We start from the raw sequence: 21,202 nt of genomic DNA on the forward strand, positions 1-21,202 counted from the left end.
CAAAGCATGATAGCACCTGAACAGTTTTATAAATCCTCCAAGTTGATGGTATGAGTTCGCTGTACGTCGTTGGCATATTTCAGGGCTGATGCTTTGAAAAACTCAGTATTGTGTTGGGTAGTTGAGCTGATGAATGTGCAAGGCACCGTGATGAAATGTTGGACCTTATGTAGTTGCTTGCGATCGTGACTCTTGAATACCATGTTTCAGTTCTACAGATAATCTGACTTTGGTCTTTCGATCGTGGCCTGGTATTCACAAGTCCGGTGGACGAGTAGTCCACCGGAAGTACTAAAGATAATTCGGCGTCCACCGGAAGTACTAAAGACAATTCAGGAGTACGTGACAACTCACAAGTTTACCTTTTCATCTCGCATCTGTCTGACCTGAAGATGGTGTTTCAGATGCTGTGTGCGTCTGAACAAGTAGCCGTGGTTTTATCTTTCTGTAGACACCCTTGGAACTGAAGTTTGTCGGAGTTTTTGTGGTTTGGTCATGACGCACAACTGCACTAGGTTGTATCACGTTGATTCTGTAGTTACAATCCTGACATCTTGGGGTCGAGCACTTGGCCATCATGGATTCTTAACTTAGGTTGAAAGTAGCTCGTGAGCTAAGCCATTCCTGAATGTAGTTACCAATCGAGTTGCAATCAGCCAAAGGAACACAGAGGCAGCCACTGCTAAAGCGGCCTAAAACAATGTGATGGCATAGCAACCGATAATGCAGCAGCAAGACAGCGACCAATGCCAGAACACTAGCATCAGCGCATCACTCGGCTGAAGTGGCAACCCTGGAAATTTCAGCTCCTTCATCCACCGCATTTCTGTGCAAGGGGAAGGGAGTCGCGCTGTACGCGAAGCGGAGCAGAGCCCTGAACACCCGCGGCTCCACGCCGGCACCGTCGCTCTGGCACCTCGTCACCGCCGCCACGCCGAAGAGCTCCGCGCTGATGGCCGGGGGGCCCTGCCGCGGGCACGGACCCTCCCCGTCTGGAGGAGGCCGCCGAGGTAGAGCGAGACGTAGCCCGCGCTCTCGGCGCGATCGCCGCCGGGGTAGTACCAGACGCGCCGGTGGCGGCCGCCCACGGCGAAGGAGGGCAGGGCCTGAGGAGTTACCAGGGTCGCGGCGACGGCGAGCGTGGATACGTTGACCTGGAGCTCGTGGCGCCGGAGCTCCTTGTTGGCGAGGGTCGCGGAGGCGGACGGCATGGCCGCGGCTTTATCACTGACATCGGGGGCGATTTCCTCTTCTTGTTGGGCCTTTCCGTTCAGTTTATTACGTTCTGTCATGGGCTTTGTGCGGAGTGCCGGTCAGTCAGGCCTGTTCGAACCGGGCTATCTTAGAGAGTCCCATACGATCTCTAAGATGGGCTGTGCAAAAGGACGAACACCTAACAGAGTCTCGTCCCCCTCAAAAAAATTTTTTTTTAACAGAATCTCGTCCTCCCACGGCCAGCCGCGACGGCACGTCCATGGCGTCGCCGCCGGAGCTGGTTGATGACGCTGTCGCTGAGATCCTCCTCCGCCTCCCGCCGGCTGACCGCGCCTCCCTCGTCCGCGCCTCCCTCGTCTGTAAGCCCTGGCGTCGCGTCCTCTCGGACCCCGCCTTCCCCTGCCGCTACCGCGCATTCCACCGAACGCCTCCCCTCCTCGGTTTCCTACGCAGAACAGCGACCTAATCGTTCCCATCGCAACACGCATCCCCTTCCTCCGGCCACCGTTCATACGCAGGCCTCTCGACTGCCGCCATGGCCGTGTCCTCCTCGACATGATGGGGAGCATGAAGGGGTCCCTAGCTGTTTGGGACCCCATCACCGGCGACTATAGTGTGCTGCCGGAACTTGACCGCAGGTCCTACTTTCGCTCCGGATTGGTTCTCTGTGCGGCGGCCGGCTGCGACCACCGTGACTGCCACTACGGCCCCTTCCTAGTGGTCTTCGTGGGCAACGCCAACAATGTGGCTCGTGCGTGGGTGTACTCATCCGAGACGGCCGCGTGGAGCGAGCCGGCCTCGTTGCAGTTACATGGGCATTCCTCCGTGGGGAGGAAACGCGGCGCCATTGTTGGGGACGAATTCTACTTCTCACTCAACGCATGTACCGCGCTTCTCAAGTTCGATTTGCGAAAACGTTGCTTATCTGTGATCGGCTCGCCACATGTGCACATGAAGTCCGTTGTCCTCATGTCAATGGAGGATGGTTCGCTAGGGCTCGCAGGCGTTAACGGTTCAACCCTCTACTTGTGGTCGAGGAAGGTGAATCTAGAGGGGCTTGCAACATGGGTACGATGTAGAGTTATTGTGCTTGAGAAACTACTCGCTATTGACAAACCCTGCCTCCGAGCTGATGTTATTGGTTTCGCTGAGGGCATTGGTGTTCTCTTAGTGGTGGTAGATACTAGCACCTTCATGTTTGAGCTCAAATCAGGGCAGGTAAGCAAGCCTGGGTACCACGATGAGGTATTCCCCTTCACGAGCTTTTACGTTCCAGGTACGTACATTGGCAGCACTTTGTTTGTTTATATAGGTTTGCACTTTGCAGGTTATGTACTTGTTGTTGTTCTGCTATGCAAATATTTAGTTGAATGCAAATGAATGATGCCTTTTATATGCTAGGGAAAAATACAGGGCAACATCTGATTTTGGTCACATTGGACTTGTTAGGACTTGAGGTAGTCAAGAAGTACTAGATTTTGCTTTAAATAATTAGTCTCAAAATGTTGATCTAAAATTATGATATCTTTTCTTTGGGCAGTCTAGTTCTGAAGCTCAAATTAGGAGACCTAAAACTTTGTGAACCTTTGGGATTTTATTTCTTTGTGGCCTCTTTGCATTGGTGTTTATGTTGTTTGGCTCTCCTTTGTGTCTTTTTGTGACACTCCATATTTGTTTCATCTTAAAAATCTATATAGGTGAGCTGTAAATCAAGTTCTTAACTTGTATGCATGCCGCTTTTCAGATTTTACCAGCAGCAAATTGCAATTGCTAGCGGAGACAAATTAATCACTACTGAGGCAAAGCATGATAGCACCTGGACAGTTGATCCTTCTAGTTCACTGTACGTTTGTTGGCATTATTTCAGGGCCGATGCTTTGTAAAATTCAGTTTTGTGTTGGGTATAGTTCAGTTGATGAATGTGCAGGGCACCCTGATGAATTGTTGGACCTTATGAGGTTATGCCTTTCTTGTCTAGTTGCTTGTGATCATGACTGTGAAGAGCATGTTTTAGGTTTACAGATAATCTTACTTTGGTCTTCGGTTAGTGTTATGTCCATATGGTACGGTTAACAGTCCATTCGGAACTGAATAAAATTGTTTTTACACTTTAAAAGTGAACTGAGTGTTTCGTTTTCCATTATGGCAGGAACGAGGGCAACACTTTCTTCATTTTCACGATCATATTTGGTTCTACTGAAATGCTTATACTCCAGTACATTTTCTTCATCGCAATATAATGTTTCTATATTTTGTTGGCATGTGGAATCTATATTTCTCCAGTCTTTTATATAATGCCCGACTTCCCCCACCCTGGCGCCGACGGCCGCCGCACGCGCCCCCTCGACTGCCGCCACGGCCGAGTCCTCATCCACATGTTGCAGGACGAGAGCGAGGATTACCTCGTCTGGGACCCTGTCACCGGCGACCGGCGCGCCGTGCCTGAGCCGGACATCGATTGGATGGCCTACACCGCAGCGGTGTTCTGCGCCGCCGACGGCTGCGACCACCTCGACTGCCACGACGGGCCCCTTCCGCGTGGCCTTCGTGGGCAGCGACGCCACTTGGGATCTCGTATGGGCGAGCGTGTACTCATCGGAGACGGGCGCGTGGAGCACGCCGGTGTCTCTTGACAACGGCCGTGATTTCTACGTCCGACCCAGGCGTGGCACCCTTGTCGGAGATGATGAGCATTGGTTGGGTTTCGATTTGTGCCAAGCCAAAATCAGCAATGCCAAAATCAGGGCATGCCAAAGTTAGGGCAGGTATCCATTTGGTTTGGTGCCAATGCATGGCAACCAATATTTTCCACACTTTTGAATCTTAAGAAGTTTCTGACTTGCCTTAATTTTGGCTCTGAACATTGGCATGCCAATTTTTGGTAATGAACCAATTGATAGCCAAAATTTTTAAGCATGCCATAGTTTTGGTTGGGCAAAAATTGGAACCCAACCAATTAGGCCCGATATGTACTTCACAATGACACGAGATACTGTAATTGGCAAGTATGATTGGGGCAAGAATTGCTTATCTGTGGTTAAGCCACCACCGCTGGCAACATATGGTTGCAGGGTTGCCCTCATGTTGATGGTGGATGGTTCACTGGGGCTTGCAGGTGTTGAGAATTCTAGGCTTTATCTGTGATCGAGGAAGGTGACTTCAGAGGGAGCTGCAGAGTGGGTAATAGGCAGGGTCATTGAGTTGGAGACAATTATTCCCTTGGCGAATCCCAGTGATGAAGTATCTGTGGTTGGCTCCGCAGAGGGTGTGGATATCATCTTTATCAGCACAAGTGTTGGATTATTCATGATCGAGCTCAAGTCAGGCCGGGTGAGGAAGGTTGATGAGCCTGGGGTCTACTTTAGTGTCTTGCCCTACATGAACTTCTACACTCCTGGTATCGTGCTAGCTCCTGCTTCTCTATTGTCCTGCAATTTCAGTATATCTCCCTTGAGTTTGCTTATTTATCTGGTTCTGGTTTGTGAAAATTTGTAGTAGTGTGATTAGTAATAGGTGAATAATTAGGCAAAGTCAATTTTGTGTGTACTGGGCAAACTGAATATACTGCATTGTAACACCGAACCTAATTTAATTTGAGTTCTGAAATTGGACTTGCTGAGGACCATGCATTGGTGGAAGTGCTAAATATGCAAATGAACTTTTTGATCTAGTATCATCTGTTACCTTGCTTCAGATTTTTCTTGTTTTAAAAAGTATTGTGTTATTTTCTGCCATAGCTGAAGCTCAAATCTCAAGCTCACTCTTGCTACCTTTGGAATTAGTTCTACTACATAGCTTGTGCTCATCAAATGTAAATGCTGAGTTGGACTGTTGGTCATGAGTTGTGTGCGTTGCATCTTTTCAGATTGTGGCTCACTGTTATCGCTAGCGAGGACTCTCTGATCTCTAGTGTGCTGCTCAACAGCAGTACGCTGCAACATGGACAAAGCCATCGTCTTGACTTCTTGAGTCTGGTGCTGTTGGCTTCCTCCGGAGCTACTACTATCAAGTCGTTTATTTTCTGTTGAGTTCTCTAAGTACGAGTAGTGCTAGACATTAGGCCAATTCTGGTTATCTCGTCAAATTCGTCCTTATCAATATTGTCCGTAATTTATATCTCAGTTTAATATGTCAGGCATGTTTCAGTTCCTTCTTGGTTAATGCTTGACTCGGTTGCATGGAACTAATATGTATACTCTATGTCGTTTCCTGAAAAATATTAATATGACATTCAGTGTTGGTTTCTTGTAATCGAAGTTGTCAAGTGGCAATGTCAGAGATAATGGCATTCGAAGTAAGAAAAAATGGTTATAAGCTCATGAGTTAGATGCTTTGTTTTCTGTTCTGTCATGGCTAAGCAGCTAAATCTCCTTGCTGAATGGTGGATTGTTTGGGATTATTGTGCAGTGCTGATGCTTTTCTATTGTTTTCTGTCGAGCAGTTCAACATATCCACCATCTTGTAGAGCTGATGCTTCCCATTTTCCAGCTCTCTGTTTTCTCTTGAGGTTATGCAGCACATGGCAATTGCAGTACATTAACTGATTAACTTGAAATATGACTGACATATTTTGGTCAGTTGTTGCTGTTTTTGTCAAATAGATCATAATCTTGTTGTCAGAAAGTTGTATGGCAGTCCAGTTTGTCAGGAATATTTCAGTAGATGTTTTGTTGGTGCTTGAATCAGCTATATCGAACGAAAGCAAGGATATGCAGATTTTCTGAGAGTTGAGGCATACTACATCTTTGACTGTTCATGCAGCACAAGAAACATCATGGTCTGGTCTGCTAAGCAATGGTTTCACTGTGCAGTTCGACGACAAAAAGAAAAAGTTGTGAAATCTATCTGAGGGCTTGAAGAGTGAAAGTAACAGTGAGTGATGGTCAAACATTTTGGTTTAAGAAGAACCTCACCCTTCTTGCCTACAAACAACATATGAGAGCAAGAAATCGACATGTCCCACGGGTATCATAATTCAGAACAACAGCATTCTGGTTTAAGAAGAACCTCATCCTTGCCTAAAAATGGACTTAAGATGATCCAAGCATTAGCATCTGTTGAACACCACTATATATGACTTAGGGCTTGTTTGCTTCCAGCCTAGCAAACCTGCCTGGCGCAGGCAACGATCGGACGCCTGCAGCTAGCGTTGCTGCCTGGGCAGAAAGGTGCCTGCCAGGCACCATCCAAACAGCCCTTATTAGGGCTTATTTGGTTTGAACTTTGAGAAAGCTGCTTGGTCCAGGCAACAATCTCAGGTGTTGTATTTTGGTGGCGTGAAGTTGGATGGTGCTGCCTGAGCAAAAAGCTGCCTGCCGGACAGCAACCAAAGAAGCCCTTAGTCTTACTTTTTCTTTCGAACCAGCAGTGACGAATTTAAATATCAGTTTTATTTTCTTTGAATAAGGAGTTAAGGTTGAATTATCGGGGAGCTGTGATGCCCTTGCTCAATGACACCACTAGGCATCATTTCTTGCATTGTTTTCATCAAATAATGAGTTAAGGTTGTACAAATTTTTTTTATTCATGTGCTTTTGCGATATTACCTTGCACTGTTGCTTATGCCGATCCACATCTTAGAATTTGAATATCAGTTTTTTTTTTGTTAGAATTTGAACATCGGGTGTTGTCCATGTTATTCCGATAACAGTGTCAGCGTCAGATATTGTGTTCCCACTTGTTTTTATTTTTTAAGAATTATTATCATAAAGTTGCTGCTAAAACTTTGCCGTGAAAATATTAAATAAAATCTTTTGGTGAAAAAAAATGGTGAACCAGGCTGGCAATGGCAGCGTGAACCCACCAAGCTCTTCTTGGTCCAACTCGAACGGGTCGAACCCAACCAAGTAGACTGCCCGTGTCACTCTGAGCCTGCCTCTGCTCCCCCGAACCCTCGCCGCCGGCCGAACCATGGCGCCGCCGCCGCCGGAGCTGATGCCCGAGCTCGTCGGCGAGATCCTCCTCCGCCTCCCTCCCGACGAGCCCGAGCACCTCCTCCGTGCGGCCCTCGTCTGCAAGCCCTGGTTCCGCACCCTCTGCAACCCCGCCTTCCGCCGCCGCTACCACGCCTTCCACCGGACGCCGCCTCTGCTCGGCTTCCTCCACAGGCTCCAGGTCATCCAGGGAGATCCGCCCCAGCTCCTCGCCCCCACCACCGCGGCGCCCCTCTCCCCCTACCCCAACTGCCACCGCACGCGCCTCCTCGACTGCCGCCACGGCCGCGTACTCATCCACGTGGGGGACGACTACTGGCACTTCATCGTCTGGGGCCCCGTCACCGGCGACGAGCAGCGCCTGCCGGAGCCTGGCTTCATTCCCGTGGCTAATCTACTCCGCCGCGGTGCTCTGCTCTGTGCCCGGCTGCGACCACCTCGACTGCCACGGCGGACTCTTCCGGGTGGTCTTCATCGCCACCGACGACGACGACGAACTCGTTAAGGTGAGCGCGTACTCATCGGAGACAGGGGAGTGGAGCGTGCCGGTATCTCTTGGCGACGATTGTGAAGCCTATGTAAAGCATCAGCAAAGTGCAACAGAAAGATCCTACTACACACCCTATGTGCAGCCTAGGTGGGGTGCCGTTATCAGGGATGAAATCTACTTCACACTTTGGAGGGGTAATGCAATCGTCAAGTATGACTGGAGCTACAATTGCTTATCTATGATTAGCCCGCAATCACTGGTGGTGTATAGCAGTCGGATTTCCCTCATGGTGACAGAGGACAGTTCACTGGGGTTTGCCTGCATTGGAGGTTCCAACCTTTTTCTGTGGTCAAGGAAGGTGAATTCACAAGGAGCTCCAGAATGGGTACAATGCAGGGTCATCGATCTGGAGAAAATTATACCTGTTGCCGATTCCAGTGATGAACGACTTGTGGTTGGCTCCGCAGAGGGTGTGGGTGTCATCTTCATCAGCACAGGTGTTGGATTGTTCATGATAGAGCTCAAGTCAGGCCGGGTGAGGAAGGTTGATGTGCCTGGGGTCTACTTCAGCGTCCTACCCTACATGAGCTTCTACACTCCAGGTATGATACTAGCCCTTGCTTGTCTGTTGTCCTGCATTTTCTTTACAGCTTTGATATGTTTGTTTTGTTAGTTGGTTCTTGTCAGCCATAATGTAAGTAATGTTTGTTATTTACCTTCATCTATAGAGATTGCCAAAGACAATTTTGTGTATGCTATTGAAAACTGAATATATGGCATTGGAAAACAGAACATATATTTTTGAATTGCTAAATGTGCTTACAGACTTGTTGATATGGTGTTACCTGTTATCATTCTTCAGACTTTCTTGTAAAAGAATTCTGTTTTTTGTGGCATAGATGAAGCTCATGTTTCAAGCTCAGTCTTGTAACATTTGGAATTAGTACTAGCACATAGCAGCTACCAAAGTGGAATTCTGAGTTGGATATAAGTTTTGTGCATGGTTTTTTAGATCATGGCGCATTGTTATCTCTAGCAAAGGAACTGATCTCTGAGTCTGTTACCGTGTATCCTGTCGGAAGTGAGAACTGGTACTATCAATTAATTTATTTTATGTTGAGCAGTTTACATACAATTGGTCCAAACTATTATGATCAATCGTGGTTAAAAAGTTGTATATCAGTTCAATATTTTCAGTTACTGTTTAGGTAGTGATTGACTCATCTACTGGGAACTAAAGTTATGTGTAGTTTCACCACAAACATTTACAATTTGTTAATAGATTGAAGAACATCTTCTAACAGGTGGAACTCAAATGTTTTACACTTTTACTAAAATCTTGGGAAAATGATGTCAAGGTTATGCTGCCATAAAATAAAAAGGCACCTCTTGTTTCTACGACTATTTGTGAGTTCTGGACTCAGGTCTGGTTACTTTGCTGCCTGAAAACCTTTTGCTATTATATAGAGCAGTCCATGGGAATCAGGCCAATTGCATCACTACCCCTGGAATAAAATTTCTCCTTTTCGCTAGAGGCGTTGATTGGTCTAGTAGTTGATGAAGCATGAAGTCACACTAGGCTAAAACAGAGGCTGCTAAATTTAAAACAACCTTGTCGCTATAATATTATCCGGTTACATTGCTTCAGATTTTCTTTATATGTTTTCTGGCAAAGCTGAAGCTCAGCTCATTGAATTGAAAATTTTGAGTTGGAACTAGTTCTAGTACATGGATCATCAAATCTTAATGGAGTTGGACAGTTGGTTATGAGTTTTGTGCTTGGTGTCTTTTTCAGATCACTGTAGATTGTCATCGGTAGCAAAGGATTGACTGATCTCTGAGGCGCTGCTGAAATAGTAAGACCTATCAACATGGATGAATCCACCATCTTGAGCCTGCTGCTGTTGGTTTCTTTAAGAGCTACTACTATCAAAAAGTTCATTTCTTGGTTCAAGTCATTATGAACAAATGTGGTTGTCTTTGTCGAGCTATCCTGACCATATCATTTGGAAATGGTGTCTTGGTTTAATATGTCAGGCATATTTCAGCTTCTCTTTTGTTAATGTTTGACTCAGTTACATGGAACCAAAACTATGTGGAGCTTCTGTTGTTTCCCTTTCTTGGAAAGAATGAACATGACACTCAGTGTTGGGTTCATGTCTTCAAAAGGGTCGTCAAGTTTCAGACTTTTTGTTTATACAATCGGGCTATCATGTTTGCTCTTTTCCAGGAATGGGCCAATTGTCCCATACCCAAAATATTTGCCAATGATCCTCTTCATGCAGAGATGATGACATTCGGCATGGATACAAGTATTCTAGTCATAATTTAGTTTAAGGAGAAAACTTATGCCATTTGTGAATAGATAGGAAATATTTAACAGGCATGGAATTCAGATGAGATTCTTTTCAGATTACCGTAGGTTGTCATCGTTAGCAAAGATTACTAATCTCTGAGCTGCTACTCGATAGTAAGACCTACAAGGCGGATGAATCCATCATCCTGAGCCTGCTACTGTTTGTTTCTTAGAGCTACCACTGTCAAAAGGTTTTTATTTTCTTGAAGTGGCTTAAATTTGAAGTTTCAAGTTATCGTGATCAATTATGGTTGTCTTTGTCAAATTATCCTGACCATACCACTAGAAAAATACTATCTGAGTTTAATATGTCATGCGTGTTTCTGTTACTGTTTGGCTAATGTTAGGCTCAGTTAACATGGAACTAAGATTATGTGGGATCTCTGTTTTCTTTTTCATAAAAAATAGTATGTGGTTTTATGTCTTCAATCAAAGAGGGTTGTCAATAGCAGTTTTGGACATTTTAGCCGGGCATACAGTTGTCAATTGCACTAGTAACTACCCTCTTTTATGTGGAATCTATGTTTTCCTTTCCAGAAAAAAAAATTGTGTGTGGTTTTATGTCTTCAATAAAAATAAAAAGTTGTATGTGGTTTTATGTTTTCAATCAAAGATGGTTGATAAAAGCATGGAGGTGGCAAGCCAAAAGGGAGCGCTAATTAACCAGATTTTTTTTAAACTTTTGCATCGCAATCTAAATATTTCGAAGTGCCAGGAAGGGTAAGCTGAATATATAGCATCGTGAAAAGTGGAACATTTGTTTCTGGGACGAGTTTCGAAGGAAGTTTTTTTAAAAAATAAAGTTTCGGAGGGAGTTTGATTTGGTAGTCATTCCTGTTTGCTTTGTCTTCTTTTTGGTGGGCAGCTGGAAGTTGCACATTTGTTTCCCTATTCTGCTATTCACGAACCCGACCGACGCCTGGAAACCAGCTGAACGGTAGCCTTCAATTAAGCCCGCCTGGAATCCAGCCGATCTGCGGTGCGCCCGTCGAAGTTTCGCAGATGATGAGGTGGGTCGGAAATCCAATCCAGCCGAAGAACGAGAGAGCCTCCAACGATGAGGTGGGCCTGCAATTAAGCCCGCCTGGAATCCAGCCCACCGAGAGCCTCCAGGCTGTCTGCAGTTGGCTGTCGCCCCGGCCCCACCAGTCACTGACCCAGTCAAAAAACGGGGCAACCACGTCACCGGGTCATCGCACCCGAGGAGCGTGCCGACCCAGGCCGCGCACGCCGCGGTCAACGGACGCGTCCCTCTCCTTCTCCACCCCAACCCAGAGGACTCGCCGAGTCCACCACCGGGGTCCAAGTCCAAGTCCTCCTCCACCCCGTCGCCGTCGGCCTAATCCCCAGATCCGACGGCCCGCGCCCCCGCTCCGCCCGATCCCAGCCGTCCATCCCCTCGCTAAACCCCTCCCCCCAACAAATCAAATTTAACTCGGCTCGCGCACACGTCCGCGGCCGCCACCAGCCACCCTTGTCTCTCGCTTCCCCCCTCTCCCTCTGCTCTCCAAAACCCTAGCGCTCCTTCTTCGTCGGCGATGGCGGCGGCGCAGGGGGGCGGTTCTGGTCCGGCGACCGGCGAGGAGGGGGCGGCGGGGGAGAGCCGCAAGCTCTTCGTGGGCGGCATCCCGTCGGGCGCGCAGGAGGGCGAGCTGCGGGAGCACTTCGCCCGCTACGGGGAGGTGCGCTCCGTCATCGTGATGCGGGACAGGGAGACGGGCCACGGCCGCGGGTTCGGCTTCGTCGAGTTCGAGGACGAGGCCGACGCGGCCGCCGCGCTCGGCGACGGGGACAAGCCCAGGCACTTCATCTGCGGCCGGATGGTGAGTTCCGAACTCGTCCCCGATCTGCGCTCGGTACGGTTCGCTGGTAGATAGAGGTCTTGATTTCGCGTTCCCGTGGTCCGTGGCGCGTGGCGCCGAGCTTGGTCCCTGCTATTACGCGTGGATTTACTAGTTTTGCTTACGACGTTGGTAGATTGTGACATGTGCTCCCCATGTTGCTGAATCTGGGGCTCAATTCGTACACAGGGTCTTACTTTGGAAAATTAGTTGGATGTTAGTAGGTGTAGCTGCCTGGCTGACGTATAATTGTGTCATGTGGGCTGACCATTTCAGATAATTGCTTTACTTTTGCTGCCAACTGGCTTGCTCTGATAAAGTCTCCGCTTTGATGTGGACTGTGCCATTAATTACACATGATTTTTGGTTCTTTTGTATAGGTGGATGTTAAGAGGGCCAGGACAAGGGCTCCACGGAACCAGGGCGAGCAGAACTCTCAGCCTCAGCAGCCTGAACATGGCCAGGGTCAGGGGCACCAGGACAATCAGCCACCTGCTGGGAACGGTAATGCGGAGAGCGGCAACAACGTGACCTACGATTCAAAGAAGGTCTTCATCGGCGGTTTGAGGGATAACATCACTGAGGAGGAGTTCCGGGCTTACTTTGAGACTTTTGGCACTGTGACGGATGTTGTGGTGATTTATGACAGCTTGACGAGCCGGTCGAGGGGGTTTGGTTTTGTCACCTTTGATTCGGAGGAAGCAGTGGGAAAGGTGATGAGGGAAAGCTTTCATACCTTGAACGGAACCAAGGTAGAGGCCAAGATTGCTATCCCCAAGGATGAGCAGTATTACCGTAATGGTCGAGGCCGTGGTCCACGGCCCTTTGGTGGGAGGGGCCCTGCTGGCTACGAAGGTTCTGCATACCAACCTTACAATGCAAGATATGGCCTTTACAATGGTTACATGCCACAACCTGTTCCCGCACAGCCCTACTTTCCTGCTCCTTATTTTGCTGTGGGAGGCTATCACTATGGGAGTGGATACCCAAGCCAAGGTGTGATGGCAAATGTTCCTGGCATGATGCCAAGGCGTCCTCCGGCCTATGGAACCTATCCTCAAATGTATCCAGGGCTTAACTTTGTATACAGAGCTGGTTACAGGGGTGCAGCTACTTCTTTTCAGCATGGAATTAACGGTGGAAGTGATAACAAAAAGGATCAAATGAATGTAGATATGCAGCAAGTTGATAGCACTGCTAGCGTCGCAACAATGTTGGAACATATGAAGCTAGGTTCACAATGACTTTCTGGTGCGTGTATCCTGATACCCTACTGGTTAAAATAGTATCTTTTTTACTGCTAGGGTTACTGCAGCATTCCTATTTTATATCTAATGCCATCATGTATGACTTCAAACTTATAGAACATAGGATGTACGAGTCTTTCCCTGAAACCAGGGGTAGTCTGCTAATTGCTTTATGGCTTTTCTTCAATTAGCTTTGCAAGTTTGCATTAGTTAAGTGAAACTGGGTTGGTTATCCTGATTCTGCTATCTTCAGAGATGTTTTTAAGAATCTACATTATTCAATAATTATTGACATGGTGAATTCTAACAAATTATCCGGTCACCCTAAATGGTTAGTGTATATTACACTAAATGCTATTTATTCAGTTAGGGATAACGAAACGGTCATTGATTAGTGTTTATTTTCAATATTTAAGAGATTTGTTGGCAGTTGGCACAGCAGTTAAATAGGTGTATCAATTCGCAAAATTCCTTCATGACATGGCTTATAGATGGAATGAATGTGGGATGATGGATTCAAGGTGTCTTGAAACAGATGGAATGCCCAGTTTATGCATCATACTTTTTTTTTTAATCTGAGTCCTGTAAATCCTTAAAGTGCATGGAAGCAAAGCAGAATGGTTTGTTTCCCCATTTGATACATTCAGTGAGGTATGAGTATTCCACTTCTATAGACACCTACAAATGTGATTGGATAGTAGTTCTTAGTACTGAGGGTACACTAGTTCGACATGGAGGTCAATTCTGATTATATAACTGAACCAGATTTTAGATATATTGGACTGATGCACTGAGCATGTGACTGATGAAATAAAGGTGTTAATAGGCGGTTCTGTGGTACTTTGTTTTGCAAAAATATGGTCCTGTTGCAAGTTGCCTGATCTACAGTTCTATTTCTTTTTGGGATCTGAATGTTTCTCTAGATAGGCAGAATTTTGCTGGTGCACAGTAATACATAACTATGTAAGGCTAGAAGCTTGAACGCACTGCATTAGTTCCATTGTACAGCTGTATGGATAGCTTTGCCAAGTTTATCAACAAGAGAATTTAGTTTTGTGCATTCATCTCTTTAGAATTTCATTTCTTATCTGGACTAATCATTGTCGAGAGAACCTTAGAACAACACAAATATTTAAGTGCCTGTTACTGAAACTGTGTGCTTGAAGATGCAAAAATCTGCAGGAATGCCAATTTATGTTTATTGTCATTCAATGAATTTTAGTTCACCAACTGATTTTTGGATTGCCATACTATCTGTTTGTTTCATTGCCATTACAAAAAATTCTTTTGGATTGCCTTTGAACTGCAGGTATAACTATTAAAAAAATGTTTGCTCATTTCGTTTTTACTCAGTGACACTGGAAAGATAGCTGATTTGATGAAGTGACATATGACCAATGAGTTTCTGACATGTGGCCCTAGGGCCCACATGCCAGCTTCACTCTATTGGTTGATTTCCATTTAATATATTGTGCGTGCCTGCGGTTGTCTTGTCATGGTTTGTTTTGTTTACTATAATCTACTACACACTGTGGTTCATCAGGGATTCATTTACCCTTTTCGGTTTTAATGAAACTTGAATTCAAATCCCTGATGTAACGCATTAGCTTGGGCATTTCATCTGGTCTTCTCCATGCATCCATTATTCTAAAATGTCACCCTTGTTAATGAGCACAACTCACTGCATCCTTTTGTAGATTTGGTTTTGATGAATTAGATTTCAAATCTTCTAATGTTGGATGCTCTTAAATAACTTTACTAACCGGTCTTCTTATGTGAGTCAGGACTATTACTTCTACATTGATGACACTGGAGTACAACAATTGTTTGGGAACCCGCAACTGTGAAGACTTTGAGCTGAGATTCTTTGGTTGACAAGTATATCATTGGAATTCTTCAACTTACCCTCCATCCCTTTTCTTTCTACTGCTGCCTGCCTGTAAACTGAAAGCACGCAAGTTGCTGGCTGTTGACCTCACCCCCCTCTCTCTTGTACCAATGTTTAAATTCTTTCGTCGTTTAATGTATCTGGATCATACTATTCAACCCTAATTGCCTGTGCAATCCTGTTTGTTTTTGTCTGCTACGAGTTTTGGTGAAATGAGCTTTGTTCATACTAAGTTGTTTGCTGGCGAGCAAATGGAATCGCCGAATCCAATCGATTTTACACGTGCATATATCTGCAGGATACCCAGTAAATAGAAGCACTGAAGTTCCAGATGTGTAAAAGAGGGGGTCTTCCTGCACGCCTTTCACTTGTTTGTTTGATGTGCAAAGAGTAGGGACTGAAGGCTGGTATTGTTTGTTTGATGTGCAAGAGTGAGGGACTGAAGGCTGGTAGGGGAAGCTGAGGAGGAGGGTGACAAGGGTACTTGCTGCTACAGGTAGTTTGCAGCAGAGGCAGCAGCTCCTCTAGTGTGGTAGTAGGGGTGCTGTTGGCATGTGAAGGCCCACAGAAGAATGCCACAAGCAAAAGATGTACACCCACAAGCCAACCAGGGGAGTGTGAGGAATGACCCCTTGTCATTCTTGTCGCCTCAGCCCTCTCTCGTCATGCGTATACTCCATGGAATTGAAGAAGCCCAAGGCCTGGCCAGTGTCCAGGCCAGGTCTTCTGTCTTCATCACAGCAACTTCCTATCCTATCATACCATGCCATGGCATGGACATACCCCATGGTGAATATATAGGGTAGGGTAGGATTAGATGGATGATGGATGGATGCTTTAAGATTGAAAGGATGATGTGAGGGATGCTTGATAGATGTTTGACACTATAATGGCTTGCATGGGTGTTGCCTTGTTGAGGTGACACCATGATATTTAGTGTGTGCCACACAACTTGATTCTGATTGATTGCAACTTTGGAGACTCCCTTTTGGTCACTAGCCAGCAGCCCACGCACACTGTTCTTTTTTTTTTCTTTTCTTTTGGGGGCATGCCTAGTGGTTTTCTTGCAGAGGTGAAGCTTCTTTGGAGGAGGCAGGCAGGGCAGCTTGGACACAAGCTGCAAACAGGGGATGATGGCCACATGCCCACAAGCCCCTCCCCTCCTCTCCTCACACCTCTGGTGTGTCTATCATCACTCCAAAGGTTAATATTCCCTCTTCTTTTGATGTCCAGTTTGGTAGGGTAAGTTTTGTAGGAAAAAGATGCAGGGGAGGGAGGGGCAATGTTTTGTTTTGCATGCTCTCTCCATGCAGATGCAGGGCAGCCCCATGAGGTCTTTTTGCAGAAGGTGTAGGGTTTCGGAGCAATAGCAAATGTGCTTGCCTTTGCTTTCTGGAGAGCAAACAAAGTGCAGCGTTAGCTTAGGCAATGGGTGTTTACTATGTACTAACACCAACCCTTTTGTGCATTTTGAGAATGCAAGAAAGTTGTGCTGACTCTGTTTTTAGTAGTACCATGGGTTCATTCCTGAAGTATAGCAGACCAGCCTATATTAGCAGAAATAAGCATGCAGCATAACTGTCAAATACCTAGCACAAAGTAGGGGATTACTATTTCTCATCAGGTTTATTACTGGACCTCAAATCCCCACGGTCAAAGAACCTTTGTGTGTATCATTGGAAATCCTGAAGGGGATGGTCCTCAAAGATTTCAGCAGGCATCAGCATTTGTCAGAGCATAAATGAAAGTCTACTCTTACCAGAGCATGGAACTTTAGCTATCAACAATTTTTCATCACGAATTTTGCTTTTTCTGAAAAGCTCTTATTACAGATTAAAGATACCGGCAATACGGTCAGTACCCCTGCTGGAGCATGGTATTGATGGAAATCATGATATTTACAGGGCCGCTTCTCTCTTTAGCAAACTTTATTTACTTTTTGCAGGCTGTAGAGTTAAAAACTTTATCCAAGTAATTGTTATATATAAATATATATACAAACAAATCATCAGTCAAGGTTTACATATATAATATATAGATAGGATAAGTTTCTCACTGCTGAAGATAAGGACTCATCATAGGAGAAGGCTCAGGTTGGTGGAGACCAGTTCTCTCCTGGTTTCAGATTGTGTAATAAAAATAAACTGGTATCAGCTATAGGATGGTCATCGAATGAGCCATGCCTGCTACATTTTCCAGCGAAATATCATGTGTCCCATGCATGCATAGATGCATAACAGTAGTGGTGGCCTGCCACTCTTATCACCATCAGCAGCAGCAGCATCTTTTGAGCAGTATATATACACAGGTTTTGTCCTCAGCTAGAAACTCTGGTGCACAGTCTGCTAGCAATTAATTGACAAATGTACAAGGCAACCTACTGTTTCTCCTTGGCAGCTTCAGGCACTGTTATTTTTCTCTTTCCCCCGGCCCTCTCCTCTTTCTTGCAGTGCTCAGTACAAATTTCTGAACAACTTGGGTTGCTCCTGTTTCTTTTTGACATTTGAATTCCATTTGACCATGTGATGCAGTCCCACTACCAATATATCTGTTTTCATTGAAATAAGTAAATGGTATAAACACTTGATGCATGGTAGCTGCAGGAACTGTAACTCTGCAAGTGTTTCTGTGTTTTACAATGCCTGCTGGTTCAGTCATCCACATATGTAGATGATGCACGGCTAATTTAACTTTAAGACAGCAAATGGCCATGCATAAAATGATAGGCAGAATGGAAGAACTGCCATCAAATCGACCGGGCAGCTTTATGTGGATGGAATATTTGACGCAAGAATTTTTTGTGGGGTTGTTATCCTCGGTTGAGAGTGCTTTCCGGGGTGCAGAGAATGAACAAGGCCTAGTGGCATGGGAACTAGCTTGTCATCTGTATCCAGCGGTAGGCCATTCCATGCCGACTTCCTGGCTGCCTTTTCTTCCTTATTACCTCTCATTCTCTTACGCAAGATACTGCAAGAGGAGAGAGAAATTAGTAGCAAATCAGATTAACAAAAGAGGTGGTAGCATAAGGAAACAAAGTGAGTTATTTTCTTCAGCCTTGCATGCAGGCTGCAGCCATGGGTGGGGCCCCTAAAGCAGGCCTCTCTCTCTACCACTTTTGCATTCTGCATTCATCTCTCTCTCTTTCTCTCTCTGGAGCCTCTGATGGCTGGGCTGGGCTGGTGCTGCCATCTTTTATCAGAGTGGGGAATGTGGAGGCATGCATTGCACAGTGCAGGCCTGCAGCTGGTTTAGTGTGTTTGTGTGTGTCGATGATCCCAGCTTTGCAAGAAGAGGAGCAGCGGGACAGTGAACCCCACGCACCACATGCCGTTTTGCTCTCCTCGATCTCCCTCCTACCGACGACGATGCAGATGGTGATCAGATAGATGCTCAGATGAGACGGATCCATCGTCTTTTTTTGCCAGAATTAGGGTTCTTAGGCGTGCCCATTTATATATGCTTAACCGCCCTAGCAGCTAAAGATAACACCATCCCCTTGCATTGCATGTCCAGTAGCGCCAGCCACTAGGATGCTGCCACCTGGACGTACGTACACTGGCTAGCAGCTAGAGCTAGCTCGCTACTCTACGTGCGTGCTCCATCAATCTCTAGCTAGCTTGTCATGCGTTGCCTCCTCGTCCCCCTCATGGGGTGACACTTCCTGCACGTACTGTCCATCGTCTATCAAGCTTCTTTGATTGTTTAGTCGTTGATCATCGTTATCTTCTGTCATTGGCTACTTACATTGTTCTTCCATGAACTCTTATTTTTGGTGTAGGCCTAACAGTATAATAAGTATTTTCCGTGATCACAAATATAAGCAGGGGCGGAGCCAGATTGTGCTCAAAGGGGGTGCTGATACCCTTATGATTAAGCTAATCTTATGTTTTATGTGCAAAAGTTAAGGATTGAAAATCTAATTCTACGTGGACGTACATCGCCCAAGGGGGTGCTGCAGATCCGCCCCTGAATATAAGTCCATAGTCAACAAGGTGATACTTCCACTAACAATATCTATAAAAAGTTGTCTTAAAGGAAAATAGCTCTGTATTATGATAGTATATTTTTCATCATGGATCTAGTAATGGCAATCTTATGCACTGCCTCAGTTGATCCTAAAAAAAATTGTCTTTGAGAAAATCTACATGAACTTATATTTCTAATCGAAAGAATTAATAGTATTAAGCTACTACATATGCACTGCTGCCTTAGCTGATCCAAAAAAAAAGCTGCTGCTGCTGCAGCACAACATACATGTGGTCCTCATCCATGGTTTATTACATTGTTAGCTTGCTAATGACTGAGGCAGCGATGGATTGGTGATTTCCCTGGAAGTGAAGATGCATGAGAGAGGACGCACGTACCAGGCGCTCCCACGAATTGAATTGGAGTCTTTTATTCATTCCTTATAGCCTCTCTGTCTCCCTGCCTGCCTGTCTGGATGCACACACACATACATGGACCACATGCAGATATGCGCAAATAATTCACTACTGATGGACCTGTGGCGAGCTGCTGCTACCTGCAACTACTACACCTCTGAATCTCTGATTGTCTCAGGCAATGCAAGGCCCCAATTGCATATATACATGCCACACATGCATGCATCATGCATAAACAAATAATTATTCACGCATGAGCACGAATCTGATGACTGATGAGCTCTCTATGATCAGCAGATGGCCGTGCACGGGCAGAAGCTGCAGATGCACGCAGCATGTAGCCTGTATAGCATGCATTTGTGTGTGTGTGATCTGAAGAAGCGTGTACCCAACCAAATGTACAGAGGACACCGTTGGACACCGAGATGGCGACCACTCATCAGCTTGCTCGCCACTGGTTCAGCAAACGAACACGCCAGAGGTCGCAGCGAGCTCTCAGCTCATTCAGTTTTCCGTTGCCACCGCCCAGCCGGTCTGTTGATTCTCTGGTGATCCGATCAGACATTTTCAGACAGCCCGGCACAGTGGCTGTATACGGCTTATTTAGTGTGTATCGATCGAGTACGTTAGTTGATCCATGTAGTATGTCGCATACATAGTATATGACACGAATTTAATATCGTACGTGCTGATCAGTTCCCTGTTCTTGTGCAAGTTTTCAATGTGGTCGCCTGACATGAGACATAAAGAGATCACGATCAGAGAGAGAGAGAGAGAGAGAGAGAGAGAGAGAGAGAGAGAGAGAGAGAGAGGAGGGCGTACGTAGGGCAAGCAACATTTTCCAACAGCTGTTTTGCAGTCACGTATAGTAGCTATCGAAGCCTTCTTTCGGTACACTTCTCTTTGGCCAGCACGTACGACCCACACTGCGTGCTTTGGTTGCGTGCTTCCCTGACCTACGTACGTACACAACCCTAGCAAGCTCCAAGCTTAGTGTAGTATATCAATGTCCCTACACGCACACATGAGAGAGAGAGAGAGAGAGAGAGAGAGAGAGAGAGAGAGAGAGAGAGAGAGAGAGAGAGAGAGAGAGAGAGAGAGATGAATCTAGCTTAGATTTTGTTTGGATCTTGTGCGCCACCCAACCCATCCATCCACTGGTGAAGGGACAATGAAAACCACAGGGTTCCTGGCAGGGGCAGGCTCGGTGCCACACCCATCTTTAAATGCGGCCACAGCAACGACACAGCACGCACTGGTACTGTGATTACAGAGGAAACCATGCATGCAGCTGTTTGTAGCCTATTGCTAGGGCTCATCCCAAAAAGCCGACCGCCCATATATGTCACCCTCCTTTAAAGTACAGGCAGCTACTACTCACTTCTAATGCACTGTTTACTGTTAATTGTATCCTAATATCATTGTAATGTTTCTTCATTTAGATTAATCTTCTGATGATAGAGGCCACAACCAAGACTCACTTTCTTCCCATATCTTTTAGATTATCAGCTGCCTAGGTTCTCCACATTTGTTTTTCTCTAAGTTCGCCTCTCTCTTGAGTTCGGTGGTCACTCTGTATGTTTACGTGGCCACTCTGTATATTTAGTTGCATGCATCAAACAGTGTACAATTCAAATAATAGATACACTTATTTACTTAGCTGTCATCACCACGTAAATCCTTAGGGTTGAACAAGGGTAGGAAACTATGGTTTTCTCATTTACGCAAATCGGCTTAGTAGTAGGCATCATCTACCTTTTATTCCGTTCATATCATAAATGGTGGTCGAGTGAACTTCTGTGCAATTCAGTTTTGACATTGCACCTAAACCTCTAAATTGCTAACTCTTC

The 21,202-nt window shown here is 45.9% G+C and overlaps 1 protein-coding gene, 1 non-coding gene and 2 pseudogenes across 2 annotated transcripts; all 4 read left to right on the plus strand.

Moving 5' to 3' along the window:
* Positions 1 to 1,343: 1,343 nt before the first annotated feature.
* LOC140221779 (uncharacterized) lies at positions 1,344 to 3,848 on the plus strand (annotated as a pseudogene).
* A 334-nt stretch (positions 3,849 to 4,182) lies between these two features.
* On the plus strand, positions 4,183 to 5,118 carry LOC117842577 (uncharacterized; annotated as a pseudogene).
* A 1,928-nt stretch (positions 5,119 to 7,046) lies between these two features.
* Positions 7,047 to 9,795, plus strand: LOC117843057 (uncharacterized). The gene is made up of 2 exons (XR_011897516.1): positions 7,047 to 8,240; positions 9,434 to 9,795. It is a non-coding gene; the product is annotated as an uncharacterized protein (transcript).
* Positions 9,796 to 11,440: 1,645 nt separating this feature from the next.
* Positions 11,441 to 15,159, plus strand: LOC117844601 (RNA-binding protein 1). The gene is made up of 3 exons (XM_034725325.2): positions 11,441 to 11,817; positions 12,216 to 13,086; positions 14,867 to 15,159. Exons 1-2 carry the CDS (start codon positions 11,533 to 11,535, stop codon positions 13,077 to 13,079), a joined length of 1,149 nt encoding a protein of 382 aa, XP_034581216.1. The 5' UTR covers positions 11,441 to 11,532; the 3' UTR covers positions 13,080 to 13,086; positions 14,867 to 15,159.
* The last annotated feature ends 6,043 nt before the right edge of the window (positions 15,160 to 21,202 follow it).

This window comes from Setaria viridis, chromosome 2 (assembly GCF_005286985.2).
Source record: "Setaria viridis chromosome 2, Setaria_viridis_v4.0, whole genome shotgun sequence".
Classification (NCBI taxonomy): Eukaryota; Viridiplantae; Streptophyta; class Magnoliopsida; order Poales; family Poaceae; genus Setaria; species Setaria viridis.

What these genes read in the sequence shown, in the direction of transcription:
- LOC117844601 (XM_034725325.2), top strand. Translation starts at nt 11,533, where the DNA reads ATGGCGGCGGCGCAGGGGGGCGGTTCTGGTCCGGCGACCGGCGAGGAG. An exon ending in ACTTCATCTGCGGCCGGATG is followed by an intron (nt 11,818 to 12,215) that starts GTGAGTTCCGAA and finishes TCTTTTGTATAG; the next exon opens with GTGGATGTTAAGAGGGCCAG.